The sequence below is a fragment of the Scleropages formosus genome, chromosome 25 (assembly GCF_900964775.1).
Source record: "Scleropages formosus chromosome 25, fSclFor1.1, whole genome shotgun sequence".
Taxonomy (NCBI): domain Eukaryota; kingdom Metazoa; phylum Chordata; class Actinopteri; order Osteoglossiformes; family Osteoglossidae; genus Scleropages; species Scleropages formosus.
This window is the reverse complement of record NC_041830.1, coordinates 7,303,758-7,322,754: the sequence shown is the minus strand read 5'-3', so window position 1 is coordinate 7,322,754 and position 18,997 is coordinate 7,303,758. Positions and strand designations below refer to the sequence as shown.

General features: G+C 38.4%; 1 protein-coding gene across 1 annotated transcript in view; it reads left to right on the top strand.

Moving 5' to 3' along the window:
• The window catches only part of LOC108928060 (double C2-like domain-containing protein beta), a 75,501-nt gene that overhangs the window by 43,282 nt on the left and 13,222 nt on the right, over positions 1-18,997 (top strand). Inside the window, exons 3-5 of the mRNA XM_018741829.2 lie at positions 6,789-6,863; positions 7,885-7,994; positions 18,530-18,656. Coding sequence (XP_018597345.1) covers positions 6,789-6,863; positions 7,885-7,994; positions 18,530-18,656 — 312 coding nt within the window. The remainder of the gene's footprint in view (positions 1-6,788; positions 6,864-7,884; positions 7,995-18,529; positions 18,657-18,997) is intronic.

The window sequence follows — 18,997 nt, the reverse complement described above, 5'->3', positions numbered from 1 at the left end:
TGACTGACTCACAGACCACATCCCTGAGATAGATTTCTGTAAGGCCTGGGGTTGTTCCGGAAGGCCACCATTAGCTTTGATTATGGAAACTGATTGAGTGGAACAATTGAAACACTTCTCCAAAGGCCAAAATATTTGCCAAAGCTGGACAGCACTGCTAAGCCTCTGAGGCAGACAGACATATTTTTGCAATATCACCTACTTTCAAGTTTTATCAGATTTATCCAAATGCATTCATCCATCCACGATCAGTAGCTGTTTACCTGGTTAGGCTCATAGTCATCCAAAGTCATGTCCTTCTCATGTTTCTGTGTCCACTGAAACACCCACATATAGCAAACCAGAGCTATCTTCCCAGATGTAGAACCTGTGGTTCTGAACACAGATTTTCCCAAAAGGCACAGCCGAGTCCCGTTTCACACTCCCACAATTTTTCTCCCCACAGATATTAGCCTATAGGTCCCCAGACTTGGCACCACTTTCACACATGTGAAATATCAACATCACGCACCAGGGATGCTGTTGGGATTGTATCACCTGGCGTGTCTAGTTCTCACACACAGCAGGGAATGGAGGGCTTTCTCTTCTCATCCATTGGGGAGGATTTGTTCTCTGACTAACTTGCTGCTGTTAGTTAGAGAAGGATCCTCAGAGGATGTCATTGAATCTTTTTGGTATGTTAATTATAATGCAGTCACAAACATCTCGTTGAGTAGTATTGTCTCGGAAACCAAGTCAAACAGCACAGACATCCCAAGTATTTGCTTGTTCTTTAATACTTACAAGCTGAGTGGCTCCTGGTCATTTCACTTCCTCGTATTTAGAAGCTACTCTTCTGTTGTACTTGTGCATTAACCTTTCACCTGTATACATTATTTTTATTAATTCTTTTCTTCCTGGGATTCTTGGTACTGCAGGATACAAGAGGCGAGTTCTTACTGCAGCCTTTATAATCTTTAATTTATCTTTCTTACCCAACTGAAGCACCCAAGGGACTTTAAATCACTTCTCTCAGCAGTTTCAGATTTTATTGAATAAATCGTAAAGCAATTAGATTCTTTAATGTCTGTACATTCCACTTTTATGAAAGACTGTATTTGCAGGGTCAAATGATCCAATTTACTGTCCAAATCAATAAATAACATTATTTCACTGGCCATATCATGTGCCATAGAACATTTTAATTCTTTACCACTTAGAGAGTTTAAGAAATACTGTGTAGTACCTACAAATGTAGAGATATACATTTGAAACCTAAGCAACAGCATCTACATTAGTTATCCAAAATGTTTGTGTTGTTCTAGTCCTTTGGACACATCATGCGAAGATCAGATTCTCTCAAAAAGATTGTAATACTTTGGACAGTTGGAGGAGAAAGAAGAGGGCTACCAGCAAGCAGATGCATGGAGTCAATCACGCTGACAATTGACACAACCCTTTCAACACAAAGGATTCTAGTGGCAGACAGAAGTTTCTGGAAGAATTGTATTTTTTTTTTTTTTTAAACCAAGAATCAAATTCATCTCAGTGGAATTTAACAATAACATGTGCCCTTACTAGTTAACTAAGAGTTACTGAGAGTTGTACACCTATACTTGTACACCTTTTTCGTGGTATGAAACATCTGTAAAGGCTTTCAACAGCAGTCTAGGGGATCCTCCAGGTTAAAAATATTTTGAAAGTTGTGATATTTTTAAATATCGGGAACAAGGTTACCATTTACAAATGTCTGGTGGACTGTTTTTTTAAATAATGCTTGCATTGTACGTTTCATTTATACATGTCATTTGGCAAAATTAGCCTCCTATTTTACTTTATTGAGGCTCCAACTCATTATTAAATTAGGAATTCCTAGATGACCTTTCTCAAGCCATAGTTCCTCATTTCTGAATGATCTCACTTCAGACATTTTTATTGATTAGAACTGGTTCAAGACATCTCATCAGTACCTTTTAGTTTATTGTGTATAACTTTTTGCCTTTCCCTCCAGGTGAAATCCTTCTTGAGCCTCAGATGGTAGTAGAAGTCCTGGTTGAAGCTTTCATGTTCATGTATAGTGGTCTCAGCTGTTAGGAAGCCTGTTAGCTCCAATCACTTCCCTGTGCGCAAGGCAAATGAGGCAGGCTGAGATCTCTGATTTGCCACTTCCGTTGAACTCTTGGTTATTTCATTGCATGCTGATAGCAGCATTCAGGAGATTTACTGTGTTACTCTGTTTCATTGCACTTCTTTTCTATGTACCTAATCCAAGCATTACAATACCTTGCACTCCCCAGGTCTGCTGCTTTTTTTGCCAGATTTACAGTACATTTACATTTATCTGACATTTTTCTCCAAAGTGACTTTCAATGTTAAACTACCTACACTTATTTACCCATTTATACAGCTGGGTAAATTTACTGGAACAGTTTTTGGGTAAGTACTGTACCTTGCTCAAGGGTGCTACAGCTGGAGGTGGAATTTGAACCTACAATCTTTGGGTCCAACCAGTACGTTACCTGTTGTCCCAGGATTTGTTGTTATTTTGTCATTGCCTTATAAAAAAGGAATTTGTCCTTTCAGTTATTCCATTCCTGGCTCCTGCAATGTTCAGTTTAAATTAAAGATCTTTTACATTTGCAGCCATATCCTGCACATACATCGTCTTTTTTTCCCCTGTATCCCATTAGCTGAGTATAACAAGCAAAATCTAAAGCACTTATGTCTTTGAATATTGGTTAACATACCTCAGTTAACACAAACATTTCTTTTAAATGTTTACTTCCAAAACAATACTGGTGCTCATTATTTCCATTTTTAGATCTCTATCTAAAATAAGTATAAACTTCCCAACTTTCAGGCTAACCACTGGGGAGCTAATTTGAATGTTATGCCACAATGGTGCCATCCATGCAACTTGTGCCTGAAGACACTGTAATTTAGCAGATGTGATGGAGTTTTTATTATTTTATCTTGAAAATAATGTGCATGCTGAAGCTTACATGTAATGTGGAAATAGGATTTTTAGAACTTGATGCATGTAGCTACATTAGTTTAGTATGCACTATAGTATGTATGGCTGTCACTTTTCAGAGTAAGGAGTCTGACCAGTTTCACAGTTACAAAATATCAGGGTCCTGAATAATAGCTGAGTGAAATGTGGTGGTTGGCAGGTTCAGATCAGGTAAAAATCTAAAAAAGTTAGACAAGGATGTAATTTTTGGAACTGTGGGAGGAAATCATTTATTAGTTTGTGAGTTATTTGACAAACCTGCATCTTGTATTTCCAAGGGTGAAAGTTGACATAATTACTGTATCAGTTATGTGCAGTCATTTTACACTTTATTTTTGATACTTGCTTATGTAAGTAGTCGCTCTTATGGCTGAGTATAGTGAAAAACACTTAGTGATTGCTTCTGCCTGCTATATTCATTTCAAATGACTCTGATTCCTCACAGCTATTGGGCTTTGTGTTTACCCATGGGTTCAGTTCTGATTCAGTCAGTGTGAAGTTTGCATGTTCTCTCCATGTTTACATGGGTTTCCTCCAGGTGCTTTGGTTTCCTCCCACAGTCCAAAGACACGAGTTTCGGATGAATTAGTCACTCTAAATTGTCCTTAGTGCCTGTATGTGTGAAGTGTGTGGGTGATTGCCCTGTGATGGACAGTGCCTTATGTTCTACGCTTTCAGGATAGACTCCTGACCATCACAACCCTGGACTGGACAAGCATTTTTTGATAGTGAATGAATTTGTTTCAGCATATTATAGTATTCATTAAGCTATAATCTGATTTCAACTTTATAGTGTACATTGAGTATATTGAAACACCGTGTAGTAAATAGTCATAAATGTTTTTGTAATATATTTCTACCTATTTTATAAACATTGCTGTATGATGCTAAACCTTAATAGTTTTGTGCTATAGCACAAAAGTCTGACTGCAGTTCAAATCATATGACAGTTTTTTTCCTTATATTCCATGTTTACAAAATTCCAAAATCAGAATTCAGTGGAAACATTCAGTTTAGACCACATTTTGTTCTGACCATTGATCTAACTATTTTAACAGTTATGGAGACTCAATTCCTAACCCGTTTGAATTCATCTTGAATTTACTGCCAGTCAGATTAGTATTATTCAGGAAATAGATCTCACAGTGGATATTAGACATATCTCATTGATTGTAACCACTGTGATATCCACCTTCAATCCTATACTTTGATTTTAACAGTAGGAAGTTCCAGGTCACATCATACTTGTAATCCTCCTGCAAGTAAAGGCCATGAAAACAACTGAGGCCCTATTTTTACATCAGCTGAATGCAAAGCATAATGTGATTATTGTCACAAATATTTGATTGGCTAATACAAATATCTGATTAAGCTGTTTACATATCTCTTCAAAAATACACTACTATTAATACTACCGTTTACATGTGCAAAATTGATCTTTCGATTAGGCAGAAGAAATCTGACTTAATGGGGCTGTTGCCCTGGGTAACCTAGCAACCTGCAGGCTGTTTTATGATTCATTCCTGCTGCCCTTTTCCCCTAAATGAAATAGCTATGTGTACCACAAAACAAACAAGCAAACATACAATGAAAACAGAAAAAGTATGCTATGTAATTTTCATGTGATCTATGCCTTTTTCTTTTGCAAAACATATTGTTAGGTATGTGCCATGATAGTGGAAACTCACACACACACACACTGGCTGAAATCGCTTGTCCCAAGCAGGGTTGTCGCGAGCCGGAGCCTAACCCGGCAGCACAGGGCGCAAGGCCGGAGGGGGAGGGGACACACCCAGGACGGGACGCCAGTCCGTCGCAAGGCACCCCAAACAGGACTCGAACCCCAGACCCGCCAGAGAGCAGGACCTAGCCAAGCCCGATGTGCCACTGCACCCCTCAGTGGAAACTCTGACTGGCAATTAAGTGTTAATAAAATAATGCAAGATTTAAGTAGTCAACATATATTTGATTACGATTACTTCTATCATGAGTGTATTTGTACAGTGGTGCAGCGAGTACCACTGCTGCCTTACAACATGTGGCTGGTGCGAGAGAACCTGGGTTCGATTTCCTGCTCACTTTGTGTGGCTTGCATGTTCTCCCTGTGTCTGCATAGATTTGCTCCCACAATTCAAAGACATGCGGTTCAGGTGAATTAGTGATGATAAGTTGCCCTTAGTGTGTGAATGAGTGTGAGTGGCTACCCTGCGATGGACTGGCATCCTCTCCAGGGTGTATCCTCCCTCAGCCTTTCCCTTAATGCTTCTGGGATAGGCTTCGGATGACTATGACCCTTCTCAGGACAACGGTAATTGAAATGGATAGATGATTTCTCATCTCTGAAACCTGTGTTGTCTTAGATGCGTTAAATTTGTGTTTGTAAACTTGATCACAGCAATGAAACCGGTATGCATGTGTGAGAAATGTCTCCTATGTAGGGCAATAAAATTTTGAATAGAGACACAAATATAAAAATAAGTGGTGCTACTTATTAGTTTCTGAAGTTTGCCTCTCTGTTCTGAGTTGACAGGAGCAAACAGGTGAGTCAGGAAAGCTTGGGAGAAAAACAATAGATTATGTTAGGGAAGCATTAATAGGAAAGATTGTTGTGATGTGGTAATACTGTGTCAAAGATGTGCGCAAGCACTCATGAATTATTATATTGACAAGCAGGTCTGTTGAAGTGCGTGCATTGCAAGAGATTTACATCAGGTGTTACAGGGTGACGAATATATTGAGTGATTTTTTTCTTTTTTTTTTTTTGTTTTTTTTAAAACATGTCAAGATATATCCTCCATTCCCACAGGCAGAAATGTGTTCTTCTTTTAACTGACAGCACTCAGCTCATTTCAGATAAAGGGTACATGTATCACACCCGAGGGGTAGCTACATGTTCAGTTACATATGCTCTGAATATTTTTGATGGTGCATTAATAATCTTCTCAGAATTGGTCTGTTACAGTTAAGAGAAAAGGTAGTAGCTCTCAGGGATTAGCATTCATTGCCAGGGTATTGTTTGCATGCATTTTTTGTGTAGACCACCACACATTAGCCCACCAGGCCTGAAACATGTTAGTTCTCCTCTGCTGGTCTTTTACTTTTCATGCTGTAACACTCGCCACATACAACTCTTTTGCTCTTTGACCCCTTGTTTGAGATGCAAATGTTTCCTTCAGTTTTGATGAGTCATTGATTTTCCTGCTTGTTTTTCATTGCTGGCCCCCTCACCTTGTTTTATACAATACTGCAGAGCACCAATTACATTGTTCTTATGTGCTTTAGTGGGAAACGACACTTGAAAAGCTTCTTAAATCACTTACACCTTTTCCAATAGAGGCTAAAAGTGAGTAAATGTGATGGAGTCATGCTTTCTTCAACAAGTGTCACCTAAAACAAAGATCTTGTTGTGTGATTTCTTAAGCAACAGACTTTCAGTAACTTGTACATGATATTATTAAGCTAACTAGTTGGCTGTAAAAAAGGGGACCATCCTCACTTGTGTGGATCAAGAAGACCAGTTTTGCCTAAGCACTTGTATCTGATCTGCAGAAACCCTAACATTAGATCCAGAAATAGTGGAGATACCATCAGGGGATGGCATTCAGAGCAAGAGGTTCAGCAGTTCTGCACAGTCTTAAATTTTGGACTGAATGTCTCTCCCAGTGTGTGTCATTTGAAGAGTTTGGTACGTGTATGGAGGATGCGTTAATGTCAGCATCTCTGTCATAATTGTGTTTCCCATAAGGGTCACAGTATCATTTCTACTGTATATGTTTTCTTTGTCTTTCTCCTTTAGGGACTCAAACCAATGGATCATAATGGACTATCAGACCCCTATGTCAAAGTGCACCTGCTGCCTGGGGCCAGCAAGGTATGTGTGTCGTGAACTAAGAAATGAAGCACTTCAGAAAAAAGGTGACACCATCTGGCTTCCCTAATAATAACTGTGGCATCATCTTTGTAGCTGGGGTATGCACATGATGACCCAGGCTTAAGTACTCTCTTCTTCTTGCTCCCTCATATCATCTGTCCCAGGAATTTGGCTTTATTCTACACCTGATGTATTTAATCCTTACAAGGACTTCTAATCTAAGGACTTAATAATCATCCTCTGACTGAATTCATGTACAGCAATAAGCTGCAGTGCATCAAGTTACATTAAAAACGCACCTGCTCGTTTCACTTCCTGTTGAGATTAAAAAGAAACAAGAAATAAAGAAAATAAAAACTGGTGATTCTGAATATATATACAGTATATATTTTATCTGTTCTAAAAGTGTACTGTCGAAGAATTGTGTTTGAGTTGTGATATATAAGAACAATTAAGACTATGTCTACATGCAATGCATGAAGTGCTAATAAGCATTTGGAATGTATTTCCCAAGATGCTATTAATACAAAATTTGTGGTTTTATAGATGTTTTGAGTTATAAAATATAAAATGGTTTTTGCCTTGATTAATAATTCCCCTTAGTTGGGCTCCTGTCATGTTTTAATGTGACACTTTTTCCCCACTGCTTACATTGTGATGCTCATATCATGAGCAGCAATTAAATGCATGAAAATCAGATCCAACAGGTTTACTCAGTTCTTGTATGGGGACAAGCATAAAACAAATATATGGTTTCCAGTTTGCTCTCTGGATTAAATGAGGTATGACTTAATTTAGTACATCTATGCAATTATTCTCCAAAAGGAGAGCTCTCGCCATTTTCAAAATCGTCTCTGTACATCAAAACAGAGGAGGCTCCTTCACAGACCAGCTCAGCCTTTGATCCACATCTGTCCTCCATCCTGCTGAGCAGCTGTTGTGTAGTAATGCCCCATACAGATCATTTATTTAAGCTGCTACACTCCTTTCAATGATACCATCTTTGTCCTTTCTCCTCCAGGCCAACAAACTCCGCACCAAGACCCTGCGTAACACCCTCAACCCTGTCTGGAGCGAGACCTTGACTTACTATGGCATCACTGATGAGGATATGGTCCGCAAAACTCTCAGGTAATTTATCTGGCTATTGGCTAACAACTCCCCTGGAAAACATGCATTTTTCCTGTGTATACATACGGTGAGAAAACAAAGTTTGTACACTCATATTTTACAGTACAACTGCAAGCCCATTAAAACACTGTTGGTTGTAAAAGTCGGTCAGATTTTCCATTAAACACATCGTTATGTCAAAAAAAGAATCATCCAATGGAAAGAGAATACGGGGCTATTTTTAAAGCCAGTACGATATGAGTGTACCATAAATTCTTATACTGGCAGTATAATCCATTGTCTCTGTCTTCTCTTTATTTCTCACCCCAAGGTATTTTACAGGATCACTAAATGTGTTTGCTATCAAGAGTTTCATAGTTTCACTGATCAGTCACACGAGTATAACAGGAAGAAAACTATTTGCATGTAGATTTATAGAATACATGCACTGTATGTAACACTGTAAACTAGGTTTTTAATTTCAGCATGTTTGAACTTTCATTTAACCTTCTGCACTTGGTAATGGTATTTGAACCAGGCATTCTACCAAAATACAACAGGCAACTCTGCACTATGGGCCATACTGAGACCAAAAAAAAAAACACTTTTCTTCTATTTATTGTGATCATGGGGTTATAATTACCTTTTCGCATTACTGAATTACTGTTCTTTAGCATGTCAAGCATATTTTTCTAAGTGTATAGAGAACAGTTATGATTTTAGTAGTTCTTGTGCAGTTTAACTACACTAACCTACTCCTGTAGTGGTGGTGGTTGAACACACACCAGTGAGTCTCCTACCCTGTAGGGTCCTGGTGGGAAAGTCAGATCACATAGGGGATTAATTTGAATGATCCCTAGGTCTGCGTTTGGCTTCCTGTGTTCACAGGGGCTCGGCTGTCAGCTCCGCAATTCCAGAGCATCTGTCATGGCAACAGACAGATGCATTGTAAAATACAAGCAAAAATTGAAATCATTTGATACTAGGCATACCACATTTAAAGATATGTTGCCAACAATACTAAGGTCCATATGAGAGGAAAAACAAAAAGAGACAACTCTCTTAGGATTGCGAATGTCGGATGTTTTTGTGCTCGTGCTTTTTCATTAAGAAGCAACGATGAGAAAGAGCAACACCCTGAATCTGTGACTGGTGTAAATTGTCAAGTGCTGCCGGCGACTGGATGATTTGAATCAGTAAAACAGCCCATGGCGACTCCTGTCGTTAAGCAGTTCATGAAGTCTGTTATGCCTGGCATGAAGTAAAAGGTCTCCATTTTTTGTTAACATACCCCAGTGTAAATGAGACTTGCCCTCCCATTACATGGATGCTGTTGTGTCTTCGAGTTGAAGTTGAGATCAGCCACAGCTTGTGGGATTCAGCTGGTCGACATCCAGCTCACTGTTTTTATATTTTAAACAAAGGGAGACAGAGAAGGAGAAGGAGAGAAATCTATGAGGGCAGATGGTGATCAACAGTCTCTGCTCTGTTTATGCACAATGGAAAAACAGTGTAGCTGGAAAGCTTTTTTCCCATCCTCCGGTGGCATATTTGTGTGTAGTTCAAGCACTAAAACTGTTGTTGAGAGTCGTTTGTCATATGAGACGAGACCGAATGACTGTCCAAGGCACAGAGGAATTGTTAGGTATGATCAGGGTTGGATTTTGTAGTTTCACGTTCATAAGCCCTTGGCACTTTCACTCCAAAATGTGCAAAAAAGAGGTAAGTACAAGTCAAATTGCATCAGTTTACATTATGCACTTTAATCGATTAATGCTAAACCACCTGATTAATGGAGCGAGTTGAGTGACCGTCACTTTGGTACTTCTAGTTTCTAGCACAGCCACTAGGTAGTGTATGATTATTGATTTGGGTCACCTAGAGTTGTCACGAATTTTGAAGAGATTATTGAAGACTTTGCAGAAAAGAGAATTTCCCGGAATTATATTTTTGAAATGTAATTTTGAGGTTTTAGTTTCTGTCTCACAATCCTTTTTCTTCTGTATGTTCTTTGTTTTCAGATTTTTTAAATCTTCCTTCTTTCATAGGCTCTAAAAAATTATATAGACTCTAGACATTGTTCCGACAGTGCCTAATCCAGAATTGAACCCGATGCTTAGTGTGATAGAATTTATTTATGTGCTTTTTTGTCACGTCATCCTGTAGTGTACATTTAGTTCATTTTTCGTTTCATTATTTCAACATTTTGCACATACTGTATTACCGTTACACTGCACTTCAGGAGAAAGCACCCTCTTAATTTGTAATTTTCCATTCATGGTCATCTTTGACTGGACACAGCAAATACAGGTGGTCCCTGATATATGATGGTTCGACTTACAATTTTTCCGACTTTACGGTGGTGAGTTGGCGATAGACATTGAGTAGAAACCGTACTTTGAATTTTGATTTTTTTTCCCGGGCAAGCGATATGCGGCGCAATATTCCCTCGTGATGCTGGGCAGCGGCAGTGATCCACATCTCCCAGTCTGCCACGCAGAGGTGTATTAAATGCATTTTCGACTTATGATGGAAATTTTCGCGGAAAGTAACCCCCATCATAAATCGGGGACCACCTGTATAATTAAACTGATTTTATAAGTAAAAAAAACTAAGGATCAAGCTACTTTCATTATTGTACAGTTATGTGTTGCTTAGTTTACACTTTTATCCATATGTTTGTTTATTGGTTATGGAAGTTAAGAAATTTTGGAATTTAGAGAAGTTAGAATTTTGTTGTGGTTTCCCGATGAGGCTCATTCCATCTTGCAATAGGCAGACTATTTTCTATAACTTGTCTATTCGTGTGCAAAGCTAATGTGTTCTGGTCTTCAAATAAGAACAGACAGTTGCTTTGTTGAAATGTACCTGAAGTTTTGCAGTACATGTCTGAATACTGAATGAGAGTTTGCAGAGAAACAGTGAAACTCGAGGAGCCCATTAGGAGAGAACAAAAAGCTACGTACGTAATTTGTAGATGAAACAAAGTGAAGGCAGCAAAGATGTCAGCCTGAAGTGGTCTCCTGTACAGTCGCGACCAGTGTGGGTGCGTGCGTGAGTGGCATGTTGATTAAGGAGGGACCCACCTGATGATTCACAAGGCGTTTACCCAGGAGGTTCTTTCAGCTGTCTCGCTCCGTTTCTATGGAAACAGAAGCCTCCATTGTTAGGTTTGACTTCAGAACAGCTCTTATCAGTTATGCAAATAAACACCTTATAGAAAGAATAGACAAAAGTAAGTAAAGTAGAAGTCATAAACACGTAATTTTTGAGTGACATAACAATGAATGCTACATGATAGCAGGATTTCCTATTGCTGTACACAAAAAGTTTCTGTCCTGTTGCTGTTGAACAACATGATGAAGAGTGACTGCACAAGCTGGTTACCTCCTCTGAAACAACAGCTGTGTTTACTGCATATAGCTCCTAATAAAATGAGAAGAATTAAAGTTTTCAGTGGCATGGTTCAAGTTAAGGTGAAAATAAGGTGGGAAACACATTTGCCTCATATGAACCCCTTTGTATCTCTAATGAACACGGTATGCTTTAGCGGCATTGTTCTCCCCCTGCAGTGCAGCCTTTTCCCTGGTTGAACTGGGTAGGGTCAAACATTTTCCCTGGGAAATGGTTAGAGAAACATGTTGAAGATCAGTGTTTGTTTAGCATGTTTTGGACTCGAAAGGAAAAACAACATATTTTGCTAATGGATTTTGGTTGTGATGGAAAAACTGGGCCTCAGCACACAGAGCATGAGAGCTGCAGGGGCTTGGAGGAGTCTCTGGGTTGCCTTCTTTTTGCCAGTTCTGCGAGTGGATACTACTTACAGTACAGTTATCACTTAGTTTTACATTCCAGTTCTGTGTACCTTTAAGTCCTTATTAATCCAGATTGCATTCGCTGAAATCGTCCAATGCGGAAAGTGCTAGCGAGGTCACTGGGTAGCATTTTGATTAAAGTGGATCAAAGGCTTTACTAGATCCATAGTTCCTATACTGTGTGAAAGATTTGATCAAGTAAATGCCTAAAATTGTCAGCTACATGACTCGCTTTTCATAAAAATGCGTTTTTATGGGATGGACTGCACCCACATGAAGTTTCGTCATGCTAAAATACAAGTGCTGCCCCAAGCCTGCATACGTTATAGATCGACCAAATGCCCTCGTCATTTCCTGCATCTGACTAATTTGATAACATGTACTATTGGTGGCTTTGTGAGCCTGCCTGTTATGTGGTGTTCCTGTGAAAGAAAGTCCTCGATGGCTCAGAGCTGATTTAATGTGGGGTCCAGGGAGCTGGGTAATGTAATTCTCTTCTCAGACATATCATAACTGTCAACAATGATGACTTCAGCGGCCTCATCATTGATTTCTAGCTTAGTCATATTAGTGTCCTCAGTGTTTCGTACAGCGCGTGATCTTGCTGAGAAGTCCCGTAACAGTTGCTTTCTTTATGCTGCTTTACTTTGTGTGGGTAGATGATCTCAGCGATCGAGTGGCCATTAACTTCATTATTCAGTCTGCATGTCTGTTTTTCCCAAGCAAACACGTCATGGCAGTGCATTCCTTAACAATGACTACTCACTTCATCTGAAACTAAATTAATTTGCACAAAAGAGATGTTGAGTTTTTATATTGTCTAAAAGCATGAAATGTTTAATTCTCCTTCTTAAGCTCATTGCATCGGACTAATAAATACAAAGGGAAAAACTGCTCAAAGACAGACTAAATGATCCATCAGTCTCCTTCCGTTAGGTGAAGCTGAAAGCAAAATGCTCCAACTCTCTGCTTCATGTCCCACTGCATACCACGACAGTGAACGGCTCCTGCTGTCGTTTGTGTTTCCTCATTATGAAATATTCACTCATACCTTCCACACCAGAAGTGTTTCAAGTGAACATCAGAATGACAGATTAATTGGGAAAGGACCAACCGGCAGTCAAAAGTAGAAGTAGGAAGTTAGCGGGAAAAATGGCAAACTTTCCCAGCCTGTCTCGTCGATGCCTTTAAGAGCTCTCTTTAAAGTTACGCTGCTTTCTTTCCAAAGGCTTTTAATTATAATTGCTTTGCTTTAGTGTATTAGTAAAACCTATCAGCTTTGTACTTTTTTACACACAGTTTTCCTTGTGCATGGAAGAAATGTAAATAATAAAACTATTTTCAAGTTTTGAACATAATTGTCATACGAAGCAACAATTTTGTCACATCTGTTTGTGTTGCATTATTGTATTTTCAATCCCTTTCCTGTGTCATAACAGTGCTTGAACCCCATTGCCACTGACCAGTGCCTCTTTTATAATGCAAAATTTATAGTTTCATGTAATATTTTGTTATTAAAGATAATTTGCCCATACACTGTCCTCAATTAATTTAATTTGCTTTGACTAATTAAAATGAGGCTTTTTGAGTGGCAGGGTTACATGAAGGATGGAGAGAGTATCTTGTGTTTCCCACTCCTCCAGTATGAGAGCCAATCAAATTTTGTGACTTTTAACACAATATAATTATCTTTTGGCTAGTTGGCCCTGCCAGGGATTTGCGAATCTGCTGTAACCCTCAACTCTTCCACTGATTCATTCACTCTATTTATTCATGAGTAATTTGCATATTAATTGTTTTTCAAAGATAATCTTGTTTTAGCCCAGTTTTTGACCAAGTAACACATATGTTACAGCTAGAGAAAATAAATGAGATATCTGTATGGCAGTTAATAATGGTCTTATGGTAACCCTTGGTCTTCTACAGCTTTACAAGTCTAATGTATTTGAGAGGCAAATTGCTTCAGCACAGGGCTGGTTATCTTTTCAGTTTCAGCAGCTACCTTGAAATGTTCTCAGTGCTCTGCTGAGGAAGATGGTGCTTTCTTAAGGTAATGTATGAGGTAATCTCTGGAGAACAATATTTGATTACTTTTCCGAGGCCATCACTGGCACTATGGGCATGAGTGAAGCAGTATACATGCACCCCAGCACAATCGATTATATTATTTTGAAATACGGATAATAACAGTAATGCTCCTGAAGTCCCTCTAGAGTATACTAAATGTATTGTTACTGTTATTGTGGGGGTTTTTTTGGCTCACTTACTATGTTCTTCAGAGGGACTGAAGTTAATGGTCAACATGACATCATAAAAATAGAACATATTCCACTAATATCCTAAATGAACTAAACAAAAAATGTACAGGTTTCCCTCTTATAAAGCAGGCTCCTTTTACAAGAATTCTGAATTAAAACTAAATGTAATTTGTACCCAGAAATTCACATAACGAACTGTAGACTCTCACAAGAAATGCCTTATGAGTACAGACATTTCGGTTCAAAATACACGCCCTGGTGATGTCATGTGAAGCACCACACAACGTGAAGAGGATCCCTGTGGGGTTTGCTTTTCCCGTCTCAGAAATCTGGTGACCCTTCATCATTTGTAATAACAATGTGCCCTAAAGAACGTTTTAGTGCTAAAAGTTGAAAAAGCAAAATAAATCCTTAAGTAAAACATGAAGTTATAAAACACAGAATTTTCTTGAAAGACAATATCATTATAAATGCTTGTATGATTTAATTTATAGTACTATTCTTTTATCACAAGTGGAACTTTAGGAATAGCTCAGGAGAGGGATTACAAACACTATGAGTGATTACAATAATTGAGTAGTTACATATTGCTCTAGTAATAATAATTAGTTTTTTAGTTTTATATAGCACACTGAAAAGAGGCTTCTGAAAACACTTTATGATAAAGTAGAAAGTAAACTGTATCACATATATCTCCTCTTCTGTAAACTTCCATCTTGACCTCTTCATTATTGACAGATCATGCATGACACCTCATAGTTACCATAGCACAGCAGCCATTCAGTCCACTTTCAGTTTTTTCAATGTCAATAGTAATGAATGAAATATTTCCTTTTATGAAAATTCTCTTTATAAGCACATCTTCAGGTCGGAATTATGCTTTTTGTCTGAGGAAAGTCTGTAGCAGTCACCATTATATATTTGAAATTCCATATACAATCATCATGTATTACAAAACAGTGGTTGTAAGTATTGAAATCTTCATACTCTTCAACTCGGAATTGTAGAGGGTGTAATAAAACAGCATACTGATCCATTTTATTACAGTAGAATTTACATTATCAAGCTACTGCCAATAAAGTTTTACATTTTTAATATTAGTATTAATATTGAAGTTTCTTTATACATAAAATGTAAAAAGGCTTGTGAATGTGAGAGAAATACTACTTATATTTGTGTAAATGGAATTTATTGCAACATTATGCTTAGTAAACTCAAGAACTGGTTACTATGTAAGGATGCAAGCATCGTAAACCCCTGCTTGGCATACTGAAATCCAGTCTTATGATTAAGTAAGATGTGAACTGTAACTTGAACTTGTGTGTGTTGTTTGAAGTTGTAGTTTTGCAATTGATATTTTTATATTTAACATGATTTCTGTTTTTTTCTAAAGTCATGTGTGCATGCTTTCAAACCTTTGCAGCCTTAAGAAGGGCCTTCACTGTACTATGAGTAATGAAGCATGGTATTTTGTAAAATCACTGCAGTAAACCTGGTTTCTAACTGAAGGAGAGTGACAGGTTTTTGTGGCCATGAAGTGAAACCTGCTGAATCTGATTTGAGCCAGTGCAGCTATGAGTTTCAGTCAGCGCTTGAGATGAAGATGGTATACATATAAATTGCAGCACTCTCTAGGGAGCCCAGGGGACTCGGGTTCAGCGCGTGCGTGTAATTTCAGAAGACTGGCTGCAGCCCGATAAGTGCAGGGAGGGGGTAGGGGACACTGACCACAGAGGAGACAATTACATTCACACATGCTGGAGGGGATGGGTGGTACCAAACCTCAGCTGAAGCGTACAGGTGAATGTCCAAATCCAGCCTCAGCCTCATGGCATGACAATGTAATGGAGAGTGGTTCATGGAGTAATGTGGGAATTGAAGTCTGGGAGACTTTTTTTCTTTTTTCTTTTTTTTCGTTTACTATTGATGAGAGGGACGGGGCTGGTGCTGACCCTGGGGATGTGTGAGTCCATCTCTGACCTACTGTCTACTATCAGGTTAACTCCTCTCCAAATCACAGTTTAGATTTTAAAGCTAACGTTTCAGAAAGCTGAGACCCTGGCGGTGATTGCCTTACTAATCTTGCAGATGTTGATCCCACCCATAACTTCTGCAAATTTGTTTTGCAGTTTTAAGGATTTTCATTATTACACTCCAGGTTTTAGGCAAAAGAAAATAAAATAATTTTTTTTTAGCATTTCAAAGGATGTTTTTTTGAATATTATTTGTGTAGAGATAAGTGTCTGTTCAGAATTTCAGGTAGGGTATTATTCAAAGTCCAGACAAATCAGGAGATTCAAGATTGTATTTATGTGCAGGATGCTGTCCTACTTCAATTTCTTATTTCCTGTAACAGGAGAATGAAATAAGGCTTAGACTTGAGGCGGTCCAGTTTCAATTACAGAAGAAATTATGTTTTTTGTTGCTTTAAAAAGAAATATCTGTTCTTTGGATGTATTTTGAGTATATATCTTTTGGGTAAAACATAAAATAATGAAATCCAAAATCTTTTTTGATACTTTGAATACAATTTCGTGGTCATGATTACTTCTCTCTTTCGTAGCCTTCCCATCAAATGGTCTCAGAGTACAGTCCTGCTTATATGCCCTACGTCATTTGTGTTTAAAAAGTAGTCATGCTCAAAAATCACTCAAAAACAAAAGATTTGCAAAAGAAGGTGCTATGATGAATTATTAACAGGAATCTCCAGTGAACCCAGTATTTTATTTATGTTGGATTACTGAAGCCAAATATATGTAAATTGGACATGATACTGTTGGGAAAGAATAAGAAAGCAATATCTGGACCTTGTAATGAAATAAATTATGCACAAAACAAGAATGATCTGGTGTCTTGCAAATAAAATTTGAAATGAGGATTTCAGAAGGCTTATGCATAATGTGTTAAGATGTAAGTAAGACTTAGAATCCAAAAAACTAGACTAAAGGTCCTATATCTCCTTTCTCTCTGTAGCACAACAGCAATACATACTTTCATGTTTCAAACTTATTTACTGAGTCAGGGAAATCTGCAGCTTCTCTAACTGTACATTTTGTCATATTGATAGATGTGATACCTATAAAGGCAAATTAACTGTAGGTCTATGCCAAGAAGGCACCTTTTGAGAGTCTAAGTCATTACTTATGACTCATAAACAGCTGCTGTTTTCACATCAGATGGAGAACTGAGAACAGGTAAATTGTATTTCCATATGCAAGGTCTATCTCTGTTTCTAGAAAGCAGTGTAGAGACAGGAAAAGCACTTCAGATGAGTCCATTGTCTGACACCGTCAATTTCACTACAGAGAGGAGTCTGTTCACAAGCCCATGACTACTGAAAACGGGAAAACTTTTCTAGCAGTAAATCAATTATCTGTTTTTCTTTTCTTTTAAATTGTTAAATTTGTACTGCCTCTCCATGGGTCACGTTGACAACACTGCTGTACTGTTAAAGATGCCTTCCTCAAGCCAAACATATTTATAAATTATACAGTGTGTTGCTAAAATTGAAAAATATTGTTTTCTCTACGTTTACTCATTTATCTGATGCTTTTCTCCAGACTGACTTAAAATGTTAAGGTACTTAGAATTATTTACGCATTTATACACCCGGGTAAACTTCACTGGAGCAATTTAAGGTAAATACCTTGCTCAAGGGTACTACAGGCAGAGGTGGGAATCAAACCTGCAGCCTTTGGATCTAAAGGTAGTAGCTCTAACCACTACTCTACCAGCTATCCCTATCAATAGTTCTCTACATATTGATATTTCAGTTATTATGCCAAGCCATGATCAAAAAAGAACAATTTCACATAGAGCAGAGGTTAAAGCAAATTGGAATATGCTTACAATGAATGTCATAGTGGGAATGTAGAGTGGCCGTGCTCCTCATCTAGTGTGTGTATTCCTTTCAACACAAAGTGCTTCCTCTGGAGCCTTTCAAAAGCATTGTCTTCTTACTTTCAAAAGGTTCTCATTAGTAAGCTAAATGAAATCCAGGAAAGGCTAGAAAAAGGTGACCTCTAAGTTGTTTGAATGTCAGGAGGGCTGTTGTGCTTTTCACAGTCAATGGGATCTGGAGAATGTTTCTTGATGGTTTTGAGAACTTTTTCTACCTTGTTGGACAACACGACGAGTCTTCATCCAGCAGCTTCCTTCAGTACTGCTGTATTTTTGATAGCTTTCAGCCCTGTGTTCTCTTTAGCCAGCCGCTCTTTAGATGTCTTTCACAGCGGCGCAGCAGGGAATTCTTGGATTGACAGAGAGGGGAAACAAAGTAACACAACTGAAGCAAAACCTTCTACTCAACAGAACCATGGACACGGTCCAACTGTTACCTGCTACCCACCATACGAACAGTTTTCAGTTTGCCATCTACCCAGTTTCCTGTCTTTTCATTCTTTGCCGTACAACTTTTCCATTTCTTCACTCTCATGCTCTAACTCCTTTTTTCTTCACTCCCCTGAATCTCCTGCTCTCCCAGGATTTCAGTATGTGATGAGGACAAGTTCCGGCACAATGAGTTCATTGGAGAAACACGTATCCCCCTGAAGAAGCTCAAGCCCAACCAGACAAAAAACTTCAACAACTGCCTGGAGAAACAGCTACCTGTAAGTCTACTTGGTGGGGTGGGGATGTCACCACAGTCTGGGAGCCGTGTCCCTACAGCGATATTTTGATGTATTTTTAATCTTCTAAGTCCTTTCCCTCACTTTCATATTTTGTTACCTTGGAAGAATTCATTTTAGACAGTCACGAAGAAGTGTATGCAACAATTAAGAGGGTATATTAGTGGGCCCTGGAGCTACTACCCCCACAAACATAATTGTTGTCAAATATTCATCTCAAGTGATTTTAGAGAAAATAATAAAACACATCTTATTTTATAGCTGAATTAAGTTCATGTGAGACTGAACATTATAGTCATTTTATTAGAGGGAAACAATTTTAC